Source organism: Stegodyphus dumicola, chromosome 8 (assembly GCF_044657685.1).
Source record: "Stegodyphus dumicola isolate Sdum_Otavi_A_Nest chromosome 8, ASM4465768v1".
NCBI lineage: Eukaryota > Metazoa > Arthropoda > Arachnida > Araneae > Eresidae > Stegodyphus > Stegodyphus dumicola.
Genome location: NC_140775.1, coordinates 47,527,490 through 47,545,978, shown reverse-complemented (window position 1 = coordinate 47,545,978; position 18,489 = coordinate 47,527,490). Strand labels below are relative to the sequence as shown.

Sequence of the window (18,489 nt, the reverse complement as noted above, 5' to 3'; positions counted from 1 at the left end):
ATTCCTAGCTCGTAACAAAGTATGGATCATAAATCCTCCATTAGGCTGTGGCACTGGTGTTGCTACATATGGATTTGAAATAAAAGGAGGGACTTGCTCAGGTGGACCATAGTTAGGCTGATACGATGGCCGAGAGTCTTGTTTGTCATCTTCTGATGAACTTTCCTCCTCTTCACTCTCATCTGAGACGATTTTGTTCTCCCGCTTCCTCGGTGCAGATTCTCGAGAAGTGGATTCATCATCATCTTCACTACTAATGGCTTTCTTATTTATGTTGAGTTTTATTCGATTCCCTTCACAGCTTTTATTGACTTTCCACTGATCTTCTGATTCTTGACTGCTTTCACTTTCTTCGCTGGAACTCATGCTCTTTTCAGATTCAGAATCGGAGCTGACCCATTTACCAACCTTGGGTTTTTTCTTTGGCTTTGTTTCTTTGAATGATGCTTCACTCTCTTCAGAAGATGCTGCTTTTCTTCGCTTTGGAGTTCTCAATACCAATACGAATTCCTCAAAACCAGCATTCATTTTTCTGCACTCTTTGTTCTTGTTTTTAACTTTTTTTTTCATAGCCTCAGTCTGTAATAAAAATGGAAATATTGTCAGTACTAAGCTTCAAGTTGTACAACGGAAACAAGAATTTGCCCTCAAGTTCTAGCATTGCAATTCATTGAATATTTTAGTATGATAATAAATATTACTACAAAGGCCAGTATTTGTTGTTTATCTAAATTATAGAATGATGCTAAAAATTATAGTTAAAATTGGCTACATCTGTATTAAAACAACTGTTTTATTATGCATGCATTAAAAAATTTACAAATGGTAGAACAAAACATATATTTCTAAAAGCATAAAAAAAAAGGTCAAGCTATGAAAGCAGACTATTTTCGTAAGTATTCAGAATTTTAATGAAGCGCTGACAATGTTACGACCTTATTGGAAGCATGACAAAATTTGACTTAGAAGCTAAGACGGCGGAAAAAGTTGTCTGTCTGTCTTTTGTGGTTGAAGGAATTAACATTCAGAGTAGATGGAGTTCAGCACACTAATGCCCAACATGCATAGTTAAGGATGCCTGAAGATTCCAAAAGTTTTAGTTTAGCCCCTGCCATATTGGAAGTGGGAGGAACGCTGGGAAATGCAACCGAAGGTTCAATTTGGTTTATTTCATTAATACAAAACACACGAGGACTATCTGCCTAAGGAGAGGAATACTTTCGTGGAGGAACTTTTTAAGGGAAACTGGCTCCTATTAACGTTACGCATAGTGAAAACAATGAAAATGCTCTAACATCAAAACCCAGGGAGACCTGACGGTGTTCAGCGATTGTATTACTCAACAGCTGGTGGATCCTAAGTGAAGGAATAGAGTACACTGTAGATGCCGTAAAACGATAAGGCTAATTCGATGAATCCAGCCTTCAGTTTTGATGGTAGAAGCTTTGCAATATATTTTGTGAAAGGGTTAGAAAAGTCACTTTCTATCGTATCTAGTTGGGGAGGCAGAAGATAGCAACATCAGCTTCCATTTTTAAAGGGAAGGCTCTGGGTTGATTTAAAGACATTGGTAAAAGTCTCTTAGTTCAATACTGCAGCGAGACACACTACTTTCATGTTCTGAAGGCCGCTCTAGTTAATGGCATCAGGTTGGAATCAGAATTAAACGAAAAGTATCAGGTGGTAGGGGAAGAATTAATATCGATTATATTACTGAAAGCGTTAAGTTTCTGTATGGAAGGAAGTCGTATAGTGAAGTCATTTACTAGATTATGTCGAGTTTGGCAGTACCCCAGTTTTGGGCGAGTAATTTTAAATTATCTTGTAAAAGATTTAAATAAAGAGCATGGTTCATTATGCCACCAACAAACACTAAATTACCTAATCCTGATGTGTTGACATGACCCCCCCCCACACACACAAGGACACCTCCACCCCCATGCTTTACTGTTCCAACCATGGAGGTAAGAAAGGACTTACTTCCTACCTCCATGGTTCCAATGAAGTTCTCGGGATTCGGTTCCTGATTTTCTCGTCTCCTTACAATTATACGCCCACCGGAATCCAAAACGTTAAATTTGCTTTCGTCTGCAAATAAGACGCTTCGGGCTTATTTACCATTAATAATTATTGCGATTGAAAGCCTAGGTTTTCTATATTTTCCTCGATCAGCTGATCTAAATAATCTAGCTGATCTGAGTACTCGTCGAACAGTTTCAGGTGAAACTGAAGTAGAAAACTTTTCAGTAAATTCTGTCGAAATCTTTACAACATTCAAAGATAGAGTTTTCACTAATTTTATAACTATAAATCTCTGATAAGACTTTCCCAGATGACCTCTTCTTATTTTATTTTCGATCCAATTTTCTTCTTTAAAGCATTTTATCACATATTGCACCTTAGAATGGGATAAATTTATTAATTTAGCGATATTCCGGATAGATTTTCCACTCTTATGATGAAACAATCAATTTTTGAATGCTACTAGTTGTTTCCTTATGACTACCACCCATTTTAAAATATTAAATGAAATATAAGAGCATAATCAAGCAAAGAATAAAGCGAAACACCTTTTTAAACATCTCCTAAATGCAAAAATTTTTAAAAATGGCAGACGATAATTTTATTTATGGAATTTTACGAAAATGTTTCGGTGTACGATAACTTTTCTGCTGTGTTTTATTTATGCCTCCTTATATTTTCAATTTCAGAAAAAGAAAATTTGCCAATATTTAAAACCAAAAAATTTGGTTTTATTCAAAATCAGCATGAAGATGGCATGAAAAATTATTTGAGCTCTGTATTCGAATTCAGTTCCGGGCTATAGCACTTTTTCTGCAAATTCTTAAAGTGGAGAACACTTTTGAGATCCACTGTAGGTAGTAATGTGCAATGTGAAATTAAAATATAATTTTTAGTTTATAATGAGGGCTTTTGTCTGCTTCTGAGTAGATTTTTTTCAGTAAATAAAAAATATCCCGTGATTGCTTGGATTAAAGAAAGAAAATCTTCTGACTAGGTAAGATTTTTATCTTGTTTATACTTGATATCTAGATCGGAAAACAAACGGTCTACTATTTTGGACATTATGCCTAGTATCTATTTGCGAGAAAGTCATTATTTACTCTATTACAGAAAATGTTTTTGCAGAAAAGCTGGAAGGCAGTCTCGAGAGACAAAATTTTCACCTAAGTTAATTCCTAAACATTATGATGTAAAATTTCTTTTTTTTTTTTTAATCATAGATGTAAAAGCTTTGTGAAACTTTTGGCTCAATCTGAATTTTATAGTTATAAAAATTCTGTACTTAAGTACTTAAGAACTTCATTTTCAAATTATTTAAGTTGTATGATAGCGATTGTAGTGTTTTATTTTTGCTAAACAATTATCCTATTATTTTGTATTTACTGTGACTTCTACTTTCATCAGCTCCCACTAAAATGGAAATTTATTAATACATTTAAGTACAACTAGATTTTTTGAGTTCAAGGGAAAACTTTTGGCAGCTATTGTTGGCTTTCTCCCTATTATCAATAGTGAAAGACAGTTTACATTTGAGAGCTTTAAGCGGGCTTTACTTTAGAATTCTCATGGGTTAAATTTACTTGAACATTTGTTTCTGTTTTCCCCATAAGATACATAGACTGCTTTCTCTGCTGTAACTAGGTAAACTAAAATATTTTTTTCTAAAACAACGACATTTTTTGCTCTGAACGGGATAATTTTGAGAAGACACAGAACAGAAAATAAAACTTGCTAGGATAAGTACATCAAATCAAAAGGGGGGCGGGGTCTATATCTCTCGTTCTACTCGGTCGAATGACGAAACTGAACTACAGTGTCTCACAAAAGTGATGGGACACTTGTGTTTTACAAAAGGAAACTGTAATAAAATAAATTAAAAAAAAGATGTAAACATTTTTGTGGGTGTGTTTCATACTTAAATTTAGTAACAATTATTACATAACATACATTTTCTCAAAGTATTAAAATATTAATTTAATAAAAATACAATTGTTTAGAACGGAGCAAAAAATGGCTCACATAAGTGCTGAGACACCATTAGATACTACTACGTACTACTATAAAAAATTTTTTTGGGGTATTTATTTTTACTAAAAAGCAATTGGCAATAATTTATAAAATCGTCTGCAGTATTTCTCTCCAGTTTGTTTCGGAATTTTTGTGTTTTTTAGCTCTGTACAGCCATGAATGCTAAACAAAAAGAAACTTTTCCTGAAATTCGAAAATTAGTTATTAATTTGGGTATTGAACGTGGAAAATCTATTAGAGAAACTGCTGAAACAGTTAACTTGAGTCATTCAACAGTTTTCAATATCATTAAACGATATAAAAAGAATCATATGATCCAGGATAAAAGAAGACCTGGCCGACCATCAAAACTATCCAATGGAATAAAGCGAATTATCGTTCGAAATATTAAAAAAATCCAAGAATAAGTGCTCCTTAAGTTACTGCTGATTTACAAGCATTATATGGAGTAATTGCTAATGCTGACACTATTAGAAGAGTAATTCGATCTACTGGATATCACGGTAGAGCAGCCAGGAAAAAATTCTTCGTAAGTGAAAAGAATAGAAAACTCACACTGGCTTTCACAAAATCCAACATTAAGAATTCTGATTACTGGAATGAAGTTATATTTGCTGATGAGAGTAAATTTAATATATTTGGTTCTGACAGTAGAATCTTGGTGTGGAGAAAACCCAGGGAAGAATTTCGCAAACAGAACTTGGTGCCAACAGTAAAACATGGTGGAGGAGGAGTTATGGTATGGGGGTGTATGTCGTCCGCTGGAGTTGGTAATCTTGTTTTTATCGACAGTATAATGGATCAGTACAAGTATATTGACATTTTAAATCAAAATTTGAAATCTTCAGCACGAAAATTGAACCTTCATAACGATTTTAAATTCTCCCAGGACAATGGTATAAAAAAAGCACACTGCTTTGAACGTCAGACACAGACTGCTGTATAACTGTCCTGAAATAATAAAAACCCCATCACAATCTGCAGACTTAAATCCCATAGAGAATATTTGGCAAGAATTGGAATCAAGAATTCGCAAACACACCATTTCTTCAAAACAACAATTAAAATCGGTGCTTCAGGAAGAATGGGGTAAGATCACTCCAGAAATCACAAAAAAAATTAGTCCATCTCAAGAAGATTAAATCATGTTTTAAAAGTAAAAGGAAATAAAACAAAATATTAAAACCTTTTAAAAAGTAAATTTTTTGGATAAATATTTGATGGAAAAGTAAGTGTCCCATCACTTATGCGAGCCATTTTTTGCTTCGTTCTAAACAATTGTATTTTTATTAAATGAATATTTTAATATTTTGAGAAAATGTATGTTATGTAATAATTGTTACTAAATTTAAGTATGAAAGACATTCACAAAAAATTTTTACATGTTTTTTAAATTTATTTTACCACAGTTTCCTTTTGTAAAGCACAAGTGTCCCATCACTTTTGTGAGACACTGTATGTCTTGAACGCGCGACTTATAGTATATTTTAGATTTATATATATTGTTTTAACATACGTTATTTTGCAAAAACTCTTTTTTTAGCTGTTTTTAATTGTATTTGGTATTTAATTTTTTTTTTTTTTGTATTTTACAAGTTTGAATGAAGATGTTTTGAGTTATTTATTTTTTGCGTAGACACGAATCGATTGAATGAGAAATGCATCTCTAATGGAATTCCAGAAAATAAGTTTAAATGAAGTGCAGAAAAAAAAATATATGTATATATATGTGTGTACTTTCCTAGATCTTTCAATGAAGTCGTGGGGTGCCCACATCAGATACTTTACTTTCTCCTAAGAGTTTTTCACTTGCCGACATAACCTTTCATTTTATGTTAACCTTTTCATTTTCCCATCTATTTTGCATAGTCGGAAAAAGCATTCAGTTTTTTCTTTCTTGGAGATATTTTTACTTTATCACATAAACAAAACTTTACTTTTTACCTAAAAATCATAAAAATGTTTTCACTTTTAGATATTTTTATTAGAATTTTATATTAATTATTGGAGTTGCGTGGTTGAATAATATTTCTTCAAATAATTGTTTTCAAATTTCTACTTATTCATTCGAACTTACTACTAAATAGTTATGAGGTTTACGAGAGCTATTAGCCGAATAATAAACATTTTCTCGCTGCCAGCATTCGTCAAAAAAAATTATTTGGTTCACTCTAATTGCATATACTATTCATTGTTCCTATTAGCGACCGTCACCACCTGGACATGCCGATGAAACAGCTCTAGTGGTAGACAGACTGTAGTAGTGTCTCAAAGAATGTAAACAAGGGTGGTGTGTGCAACGTGACTCATCGAACTCGAATCGTATTCCAAGCATATGTCGTAAACCACAACATGTTTGATAACTTATAACGGATTCTGTGCATCTATGTGGCTGACTAAAATAAAAAATGGTTTTTTTCAGACCTTTCTATGTACCGGTATTATTTAACTTGAAAAATAAGACGGACCAATAAATTGTGAGCTTGTTAAATTCTATAGATATGCTGCGTTTAAAAATTTTGTGTTTGTTAGGCGATTGATTTGTGAATGCGATGACCAGAGGATATACCACGATCGACGGGATATTTTTAAGTGTGTCAACTGATGTGTACATGAGCCCGTACAGTTACAAATATCCATCGTATGAGAGAATGGAATACTAAAAAATGAGTGATGTTTATAATTAACATTGAACCATAGGGTTTATAAGCCAATTAGATTTTACTTCAAAACCATCAACCAGAAGTTGATAGTTTACTTAAAGCTCGTTGCTATTCCACCAATTCTACGTCTTAACATGGAATTGGTCATTTTCTGGTCATATCATATTTTTTGTTCATGTTACGGAATAGCAAAATATAAATTTCTTACCTCAGTATCAATCTTTACTTTTCTTACAGTATTAGTCTTTACTTTTCTGGACAGTCTTTTCGTTCTTTTACTGTCATATTCATGGCATCAGTCTGTAATATAGATTGAAAAAAATTACCACTCCTAAACTCACATAATTGCACAGTCTGTACAAGAAAAGTCTGAAATAAGATTTGCTCCAAAGTTTAAAAAACTGCGTTCATTAACTATTTCAATGTGACAATAAATCTTGATACAACTCCTGGCAATTGTTATTAACATAAAATACTACGTATTTTGTTAGTCATGTGATCAAAATTTATAACTGCTAGAGCAAGAGATTTAACTCTAATAGCCTTGAGAAACTATAAGCAAGCTAATTTCAAGGCTATATTGGAGTATTCAAGGCTCTACTGAAAGATTAGCAATACCCTTTCATTTATCTCTCTCTCTATATATAAAGAAGAATGTCTGTTTGTTTGTTCATGATACACTCAGTCACTACTATAGCTATCGTCACCAAACTTTCTATAATTCTTTTCTGGGTGCTGGGAAAGGTCGACGTCCACCTTTTTTCCCAAAAAAGTTCAATCGCTTGCTACGGGCAGTCTATGGAACTGACCAAATTAATCGGTAGCGAAGGCGGCCGAAGACCATCTGAGTGCACATGCGTGGCATTCACATATTTTATCTATATTGCATATATATTTTCTCTACCTGAGTGAATACCCGCTTCTTCAAACTGCGCTTTTACCAATATTCAATATTTTTAATAATAATCTAATAATATAATCTATAATAGTTCTAATAATATAATCTATAATAATCTAATAATTTAATATAATCTCCTGTTTCTTTGATTTTGATTGGTGAAATTTTTGCTTGTCACTATCAATCTAATATATACGCATGCGCAAATACAAAAAGAAAAGAACAGTATAATAGCAGGAAAATTTTGAAGGAATGTGGGCTCAATCTGAAACGAACAACTCAAGATTCTAATATCAAAAGTTATGGAGGAAATAAAAATAAAACCACAGATTTTCATCGATTTCTAATTTGCTTTGAAACAACAATATGCAATGCTGAATTTGTATCCACTGTTTCAACTAATTTCGATTATGATGGATTAAACATGACCACAGATCATCAGTTATTTTGTCGAATTGTTTTACTGATTACTTATCAATTACGATAAATGTTTTGCCACATTTAATCAACTAAAATGGAATATAGGTTAAATACGATGGCAGATATTAATGGTGTCAGGATTTTAATAAATCATTAAAGACACCCTACTTATAATACACTCATGTCCAAAATTATGTTTACATGCATAAATTCACGGATTTCTCAGAGACTATGACTTATAATTTAATGAATTTTCGTGGAATCATACATAACATGATGACACATAAATGCAAAAGAAAAAATTGAAGATCACCTCATATGATATAAAATTGTAGCATGAAACAATAAAAATGGTAATAAAGTGTGACAAAAAGAGTTAAGAAAAAAAGGAATGATTCAGAAAAAGAATTAAGTCTTACGAATTTAATATGGAATATGATTTCCCCTGACTTGTACACACATATCACAACGTGTTTTAAGGCTGGAAATAACGTTGTTAACCACAGTTTGGGGAATTAATCTCCACTCTTCCAGCAATGCCATCTTCAGAGCATTTCCATCTCTAGGAGGAGGATGTATACATGCAATTGCTCTTCCAAGGTAGTCCCATAAGTTCTCTATCGGGTTAAGGTCAGGAGAGTTTGGTGGCCGAGGTATTCGCTTAATGTCTTCACTTTCAAGGAATTCATCAACGAGGTTTTCTCGATGTGGACGGGCATTATCATCCATAAATAAAAAGTCAGGTCCATATGCACCCCTGAAAAGTCTTACATAAGGATCTAAGACCTCATCTCGATATATCTGGCCTGTCACAGATCCGCTGCTGAACACGTGTAGGGGCGTACGTCCATCAATCATTATTCCACCCCATACCATGACACCTCCACTACCGAAACGGTCATGTTCCACAATGTTTGAGGGATCATTTCGTGTTCCTGACTCCCTCCAGATGTAAACACGTTTAGAATCACCAGTTAAACTAAACCACGACTCATCAGTAAAGAGAACATGGGACCATTGAAGTTCAGTCCAGTTTTGATGTTCTTTACACCAATTAAAGCGATCCCTCTTTTTCTGTGAAGACAGTAAAACACATACCCTTGGCTTTCTGGCATACAGGCCTTTTTCATTAAGCCTTCTGTATATTGTTTGCCGTGATGCAAGAGTTCCAGTGGCGGCTGCAAGCTCTGAATTTAACTGGCGAGCAATAGCCTTTCTGTTACGACGGGCAGTTAATGCCAGATACCGATCTTCAGAAGAAGTTGTCATTCGTTTCCGACCTTGTCCAGGCCTTCTTGCAACACTTCCATCATTTTGAAACTGTTTCCATAGCTTAGAGACTGTCTGTCTTGAAATATTCAAACATGTGGCTGTTTCCATGATTGACTGCCCTGCTTTTAAACGGCCGATAATTCGCCACTTTACAGATTCTTCCAAATGATACTTCGAAGCCATAACAAACCGCTTTGAGTCCCTACACACTGAAATCAAACGCTATGTTGCAGAAATTCACTCAAATATTCAGTTTGCGCAAAGCGCTTGATTCACCCTTGGATGACGTAACGCCTAGATTTGCATATCACAAACCGTTTGATTACTTTTGATTGGATAATGCTAATTAAGCTTGGTTTTCACACATTCCCTGCAAATACGGATCACATTAATTCGATATTTCATTGAATATCATCATTTTTGGGTATGTAAAGATAATTTTGGACATGAGTGTATATTGGTAAAGGCCGCACTAGGCCGATTGCCTCTTAATTGTGTTACGACATAGATATATAATTTCAGTTTCATCTTTACTGTTTACCCAAATATTTTAAAGCATTATTTTATTTTTACGATGATTTCTGCATTTTTACTACATTTATTTGCATCTCTATTTTATCATGATTTTGTACTTTGGTTAGTGTATAGTGATCACGTGCTACTTCCTAGGACTTACTCTAAAGTACATTTATGCCATATAAGCATTATACCTCATCTAACTACTGCTAAAACTTAAGAAAACTGCTTTTCCGTCCAAGAAATTACTTACCCGACGTATATCTTCATTGTAGTTTTTCGGAAAATTTAACTTCCGGAGTACTGTACGAACTAATAGGTGACCCTAGGGAATAGGAGATTTATGGAAGTAAAGACCGTGGTAAAAGTTTACAATTGGGTGCCCCTTGTTTTTTGGCGATTCTTTTTTGACGCCAAGATCGGCGCCAGGAAGACACAATTTTAAGATGGCCGCTACGCAGAACCAAAATAAAAAGTCAAACAATTGCATAAACTCTGTGTCCATGTACACATCGATCTATTTTCATTTAAAAAGAAAAAAACATCCCAGAATTGCACAAACTAGGCATTGCGCACTGTTTAAATTTGTCCATGTACACATCAATCTATTTTTATTTAAAAAAATCAGGAGGCAAAGTTACACTATCATGGTAACCAGAAATAAGATTTCATCGCCAAAATTTTACAAAAATTATCGCTAATCGAAGGGGCACCCAATTCTACACTAGAACCAAGGCCGTAAGGTCGAAAACTTGTCACAGATGTATTTTATTGTTATTATTATTATAATTTCAGTTTAGTTCCTTCGTTACGACAGATCATTAATAAATATCACTAAGCCTAACAGACATTAAAGAATAATACTCACAATAGCATTAAATCTCTGCACAAGAGATTTTATTTTCTCCAAACGAAAAGACTGATCAGCCAGACGATCCTTCTCCATCTCGTATCTATTAAGAGGAATTTAAATGTAATAAAATTGTTAAGAATAAAATATCAATATATTTTTAATTTTACATGTGGAGGTATTTATATCCACAGTGTACAGTAACCATATAACATATGATAAGAGTTTCACAATGAACTGTATATAAAAATATTGCTGCGTGCATACGGTTTCGTAATAGATTGAATGCACAAGTCTGATAAAAGGTTAATAAAATTTATTCTTATCACAAGTATTGTAATAAAATGCTAGATTTTTTCCCTCAAAGATATTCGTACAATATCACACAGTAGTTATATTTTAAACTAATAAAACGTTAAATAGTACGCAATCCAAAGCGCAAGGAAAGCTAATCCGATCTCACCGCGAATTCGCTACAATCAATAACAACAGTCAGTAGACAACTGAACTGAGATGTTTCTCTCCAGCTTTTTAAAGCCTTTTAATCAGTCACGAGAAGCTTCTGGTAATTTCCGTTTTCTCGAGATTTCTGGAAAGCAAAAGAATAGAATTACGAGATATCTAATTATTCATTGTTAAATGCGCGTGCTTCTGTATTTTTACTTTTCCAACGTAGCTTTCTCTTAAAAGTCTCCTGCTGCACTGTGATTGGATATAAAACAATTTTAATTACAGTTCTACTAAAAATAGCTAACTAAATACAAAATCCGTAATAATATTAAAATTCTACATGCTTTAAAAATTTCCCATAACGTACTTCCATGTTATACCTAAATACAATGGTGATCAAAAAGTTAAGATTTCAAAAAGGTAATTACACAGGATTGTTTCAAAATTTCACTTATTTATTTTAGGAATCAATTTAATCTGAGGAACGTAATATATGAATTTAGAATTACCGGTGGACTGGATTTAGAATTGTATGTATGCATGTACACTAGCCCCCCCCCTAAAAAAATGGGACATTTCTATATCTCCCGTTTGACAAATTTCAACTTGCTTTTTTCGGGTCTCAAAAGGGCGACTTAGGGTATTTATTAGATTTATATATAGCAGGCATGGTCACGTTTCTTTATTAATCACTTTTTTAATTAATTATTTATAATTCACTCAAATGAAAAATGTTTTACATAACTGTATTCTTAAAGACCAATTTATATTTTTCGGATTTTAGCTTATTTCTACTAAAATCAAACGGCAATTATAAAAGGAGGAGGATAAAGGAAACAAAAAGAAAATGTTTACCTTTTCCTGTCTGAACAGTACTACATAATACAGTAATTTCAAATTTATATTTCATTGGGACTTACTTTACTGAATACAGGCCAGCAGAAAACAAAACATGTATTTGCATTTATATGTAACCATGTTTAATTACATAAAAAATGCGAAATTCTCATTAATTTACTTCAAAAGTTTCTTTCCATTGAATACATGTCTTATTATTTTTGAAACGGTATAAATATGTATTTGCGGTTCTCGAACATTCATGAAATCTACTATGCGGCTCTTGTCGTTATGAAGTTTGACGACCCCTGATATATAGCATGGTTTTAATATAGGTATTTTGACACAAAATAGGACTTTTTCTGAAATGATATGCCAATTTTTTTTCGTATTTCGATTCCGCGACTCAAATTATGCGAAACTGCCAAGTTTTGTAAAAATCTCACGAGTACTTTTATAAAAATTAGTTCTAAAAATTTTAGCTCCTCAATGTTTAATTGAACTAGATACATATTTATTAATATCTCTTTTTTTTATTAAACTAACTTGATTCCTTCTTCCAGAATTCGAATTTAGGCTTAATCCAAATATAATTCGTACATTTTTATTATATCTTTTAAAAATTTGTATTTTTGAATACTTTTTATAAATTTTTCGAAAAAAGTTTGTATTATAACCTACAAAAATTTTAACATCATCTTAAAGTAGATGTATTTCTAAGCATATCAGCAAAAACTCAGAATTTTTTATTCAATATTTCCTAAGATATATGTAAATTTACATTTTGGTGCGTTTTGAAATTTGGCGTATTTTATATAAGCGATAATAACGAAAATGTGGTTCACGCACTTTGTTACACTTATTTGAAAGAATGAACGATGGACCTTTTTCCTCTCGTGCATCAATGAAAAATAAGGAAAGTAAGTAGGTTAATATAAATTAAGAATTCCGCCAAGTGAATTATTCTTGGCCAAACTCAAAAGAAATGCGCCAAGATAAATTTTTCAATTTCTCACCAAAAATTACAAAATTTAACATCTAAACATAATTTGTTTCGTAGAATCGAAATGAAAAAAAATGATATGTTTCTTTCGGAAAAAGTCCGAATTTGTGTCAAAATGTCTATGTTAGAATAATGCTATATATAAATCTAATATATGTTTTAAGTCGCACTTTTGAGATATGAAAAACGTAATTCTTTTTTGAAATAAAGTAAATAAGAAAAGTGGCTGGAAATAAAAAAAGTAAGATTGCAATTATACAAAGTCTGATATAAGATTTTCCACACTTAAGAGGAGATAAAAACAGCTCTATGACATATAGTTTACATTTTTATCTACTCCATATATAAATACCGGACAGGTTTCGTAGTCTCCAAAACCTCACATATGCATCCAGCTTATTTTTACATTGAAAAATGGCAAACATAAAAACATTTGTTAGGTAAAATTCAGTATGAAATATAAAAACAGGTTGTTGACAGATCATTGTATCTGAAAATTGGGGAAAAAAAGTACTTACAGTTTTTTTCTTTTTTGTACACTCGACTCTGCGATTTCAATACAAATCTACAAAAGAAAAAAATCATATAATTAAATAATCTTGAATCAATTTCACATATTTCTTTTTACTTGCAAAAGGGTTGAAAAACTCACTCTTGCTGGATCCTCTCTCATTTCTTCCAGATGATCTTTATAATTTACTAATATTTCATCTAACTCTGCTATTTTCATATCTATGGACTCAATCCTTTTATTAACCTGCATTATTAAAAAAAAGAAAAAAGGAATAATTAAATTAAAATAAAAACTTATATGGTTAATGTACTTTAAAAACGAATGAAAAGTAAATATAATTTAAATCGGGCTGTAACATACCAGACAGTTCCAATTAAAAAAATACCATTTCTGTCTGTCTTCAAGTTATCGAATCATTTCACACGAAGGACCACAGAAATTTTGTTTGTCACTCAAATATTATAACAGAAAAACTTTTTCGTTTGTAACTCACAAATATTATAACAGAAAAACAAATAATTTAATTAAATTCCCCCCTCAGAAATGAAATATGAAATATATTTTAGGTATTAAAATTTATGCATTAAGACTAAAAATTATTTTTTCAGAATTGTTTTCTTTTCATTATCAGGTGCACCTCATTCTTGGCCGAGTGATTAAGACCACTGAATTCGAGGAAGTTTGGGTTGGATCCCAGGCAAACAAACTGGCTTTAAATGAAGAAATGATAAGAACAAAATGGTGAACAAATTTGCTTCAGAAAGCTTTAAATGAAGGCATCCCTCCTGTCAGGCATATAATCCTCATGGCTTTGACCTACTTTAAATAATGAATCGACTATTATTAGGTACAAGTCTAAGTTAATGTGAGGGCTGTAGTCGTTTTGCCTGGACGAAAAGTCAATTGGATGTAGTTATATTTATAATTCAACTCGATATTCATTCGTAAGAAGGGATCGTGATTTTTAACCCTAACGGAATTTTAGTCTCGAAATGCGATTTTGATTTCTTTCACTTTAACGCCTTCTTTTACTTTTCATTCTAGTCTGTTGCCATTTGAAAAACATGAGATATTATTATTTTTTTTTATGTTCAATCTGTCTGCTGCTGATAAACAAAGTTGCTGTTATGAACATAATTCAAATAAAAATTGTAACATAATTTCAAAGAGAAATCCGTAAGTTTGGCAAAGATGATCCATAATTCCAAAAAACTCGTTTTGTCATTTTGTCTGTATTCGTTTCGACTCATAAATGAGAGCAAATATTTTCACACATAAAATTTATTTTTAAGTAAGAATAGGAATAATCAGATTATATAAAATATTAAATATGCCAATTATGGAAGAATTTCTTCAGTGAAAATAATAAGAGGCTAGGTTGATTATGAGGAAAACTTGAGTCATGTTGGAGGGAAAATTATGAAAAATGGTACTTACCATTGCCATATATTTTAACAGATTTGGTGCAACTTCTTTAGGTTTTGTCTTTCCAGATAACCGATCCATGGTTGAATTTACCTATATAAATGAGCAATAAATTAAATCTAAAATTACACGTTAAATGTAAATGAAATATAAGAAACTGGAAATGGTAGTAACAAACAAAAGCACCTGAAAAGAATATAATGTTGCTAGGTAAAGAAAACTTAAATCTGGAAAGAATAAATAGAAATATATATCAACAGGAGTATAAATTATTATAAGTAATACAATCTAGGTTACTACTCGAAAACAGGTAGAAGGTGGGAAAATGCAAAACCTTAACTTAAAAAATTAAGCAAAGGAAACCTCATATGAGAAAAATACCCTATTTGGGCTCGCGTATTTTCCCAACTAGGTGTTTTAGCGCTAGTTTCTGAAAGTTTTAAAAATATTCGCATAATTTTCTCCTTCCTTTATTGTAATTGCTAAACTATATTTCTTTGGTTATTTTTTCACTCTATTCAATTTCGTATCTGCATTTTTGTAACAGCATTTTATCCATTTTATTTTCCCTTACATTTATTATCTGAACCATTTTTTTCTGTAGATTCTTGTTAAGCTAACCGGACGTCGCAATTGTTCTCACACTTAGAAAACTTTCCAAACATGCGATTTCACCTTACATCTGTTATTTTATGCTCCAACTCATTGTAGCCTTATCTACTGCTCATGTGTTGGATCTTTCGAAATCCTGGCCCCCCTTTTTCTTTGTTCCTCCGATGTCCCTCCTGGGAAATGCCATCAAGATTCATGATTGTGAGGTGTCCCTCAGGCTTCTTTATATGGTAAATGAGCCGGATTCATGGCGCTCTGTGCAACGTGTTCGACTCAGCTACTATCGCATATTGTTATTTTAATATCACTATGTACAGAGGCTGTTCGCACATTTTTTAGACGATTTTGGTAAGCGGTAATAAAAAATCGTTTGCTGCAAAAGAAATAATTTCATTTGTACTATGTTTTTAAAAGTCAAAATTATCGTCTGTGGCTTGAAAGTTTTGTTTTTATTCAAAATGGCGAATTTAACAAAGCAGTGGTTCGAAGGTTACATTGACGCTCTTTCCGACGACAATAATGCATACTCCGTTATCCAAAAACGATGTGAGAGTCATTGTTTAGTGATATCTAAAGCGTCGATAGGTAATATCATCAACAATAAAGGAAAAAAGCTTCAAATTGGAGCCACAAGTGGGACAAAAATTCCAAACAAGTATCCAAAGAAAAAACGGACATCTTCGACTATTGCAAAGGTACGTTGTTTAATATTACAAGAAAATCCCCCTAGTCAAAGGACAGTTGCAAAATCATTAAAATGCCCGGTGTCCACTGTAAACAAAATGATAAACATTGATTTAAACCTTAAGAAAGCAAGAAAACGCAATGTGCATCGTCTTCTTCCAAAGCATATCGTTCAATGCAGGACACGCTGCAGAATTCTATATGAGAAACTCGTATCCCAAGAAAAATGGAAAATATTTATAACAATAGATGAACCATGGGTTATCTAAATGATTGTAACAAAAAAAAAAAAGCCATTTATTATCATAAAAGGGGAGAAAAAATTTAAGTACATGGTTCAAAGAATCGAAAGAAAGTTTTTCCTAAGGGATTCATGATTGTTGCTGGTTTTTCTTATAATGGCAAGTTAAAAATAAAGAGAGTGCAAAACAAACGTCAAGATTAACTCCAAATACTATCAGGAACAGATTTTATCGCCAATTTTTCTGAATGAAATACCATCGCTTTACCCACAGTGCCATCCATGTGTGAGACTCCATCAGGACAAAGCTAGCAGTCACACTACAAAATCCACTGTAAATTTCCTAAAAGAAATGGAACAAAAAACTGGTATCAAGGCCATACTCTTAGCTGATATCCCTACTAAATCTCCCGATGAGTCCCCTTAGTTTTGTGAATACAATATATATCGTCTAAAAAATGTGTGAACAGCCTCTGTATTCTTACTGCAATGTAGGTTTACAAAATAATAACTTTCTGATAGCAGCCGGTAGTTTATGCATGACTACTTTTCATTTATTATTATCGTGCTCTAACCATATCCTTCGGAAATTAAATTTCTGGCAAAATTTTCCTTTCCGAACGATAAAACTGGTTAAAATTTTGTTTGGAGCATCCCTGACTTCTTTTCCTCAGAATGTGGTAACCCCAATCTATGTTGTATTAAAAATGATGAGAATATTGATGAAAAAAATCAAGTATCTGCTTAAAATAAGAAAAATGTTAATATATGTTTAAAAGCGAATTTTAGAAACAACTTGAAGCAAATTCAGATTAAAAAGAAAGAAAGTTACACGTGCTGCACGTCCTCAAGAGTAAATATCTAATAATTGTATGTATGCGTGCATTGCACCGTTTCCTACAAAATCAATCACATACATTTGTATATCTATAGTTGCTTAATATGCATGCTAAGTTATTTCAGATATCAATCGGGTGTTGTCAGTGGATTGAGATTCTGACTTCTTTTAACAAAACTTTTCATAATAATAAGCCCCAAACGGACTTTTGTCCCGAATGGAATGTCTCGAAATGGATTTTGCATTGACTCATAGTAATTTACTTTTCAAATTGTTGTCACCAAATATTATCGCTTTAAAGAAATCAATAATGGAGAATCTGCACGAAGGTATGAATGTATTGTGGCTTGAACTTATACAGAAATTTACCTAACAAAGTCCAAACTATTGTTAATTACAAACTTCCAACAACCGTTCATGAACTCAGAACGTTGTGAGGTCTTATTAATTTTTATCGACGATATTTAAAAGAATGCATCAAAACCGAACAAAAAAAAAGCCCACTATGATAATTGCCCACGCGACAAACACCCACAACGATGAAAGCGCACATTGATAAAAGCTCGCACTGATAAAAGCCCACGTTGATATAAGCCCACGCTGATAAAAGCCCATACTGATTTAAAAGCGCACATAATCGAAATGGACATATGGTTTTTTATTACTATACCATGTATTTATAATATTAATTGTAATAAATGGAGTTATTCAGATCTGAATTTTAACGTCTCACACATATGTCTGTTTGTATACATATATTTGAGACAAATATTTGTCTGTCTGTTTATTTAATTTATTATGTTGAAAGCAAACTTTCTACTCTCTGATTAAGTGATTAGCTATAACGTTTCGATGATAAATCTGAAATTTCATTTTATTATTTATATACTTATTTAACTTTTGTATGTGTATGTGAAAATGAAAAATATCATTGTGGAGTTTCTCACATGCTATTTTTACGGTAATATGGCTGATATTAAATATAATTTTGTTTCATTATTAAAACTATTAACTTTTTAATTAAAAACAGTTGAATTTTATTTTATTTCTTCTTCGTTTTTCCTTTAGTTCCTTTTAGTTCCTTTTCAGTGTAGGAATATTAAAACAGTTAAGCACAATGAAAACTTGGTTAAGAGATATTTTATTCTTTACTTTACACTGAGCTTATTATCTAAGTTTAAATATATTTCTCATTGAAAGCTTTTTTGAATGT

At 32.3% G+C, this 18,489-nt stretch overlaps 1 protein-coding gene across 2 annotated transcripts in view; it reads right to left on the bottom strand.

Moving 5' to 3' along the window:
- Positions 1-440: 440 nt before the first annotated feature.
- The window catches only part of LOC146995805 (charged multivesicular body protein 5-like), a 216,213-nt gene continuing 198,164 nt past the window's right edge, over positions 441-18,489 (bottom strand). For both annotated transcript variants that reach the window (XM_085821818.1, XM_085821817.1), the window contains 6 exons: positions 14,914-14,994; positions 13,615-13,719; positions 13,481-13,527; positions 10,691-10,775; positions 6,925-7,016; positions 441-579 (listed from right to left, as the gene is read on the bottom strand). In XM_085821818.1, coding sequence (XP_085677944.1) covers positions 6,963-7,016; positions 10,691-10,775; positions 13,481-13,527; positions 13,615-13,719; positions 14,914-14,994 — 372 coding nt within the window. In that variant the 3' untranslated portion in view covers positions 441-579; positions 6,925-6,962. The remainder of the gene's footprint in view (positions 580-6,924; positions 7,017-10,690; positions 10,776-13,480; positions 13,528-13,614; positions 13,720-14,913; positions 14,995-18,489) is intronic.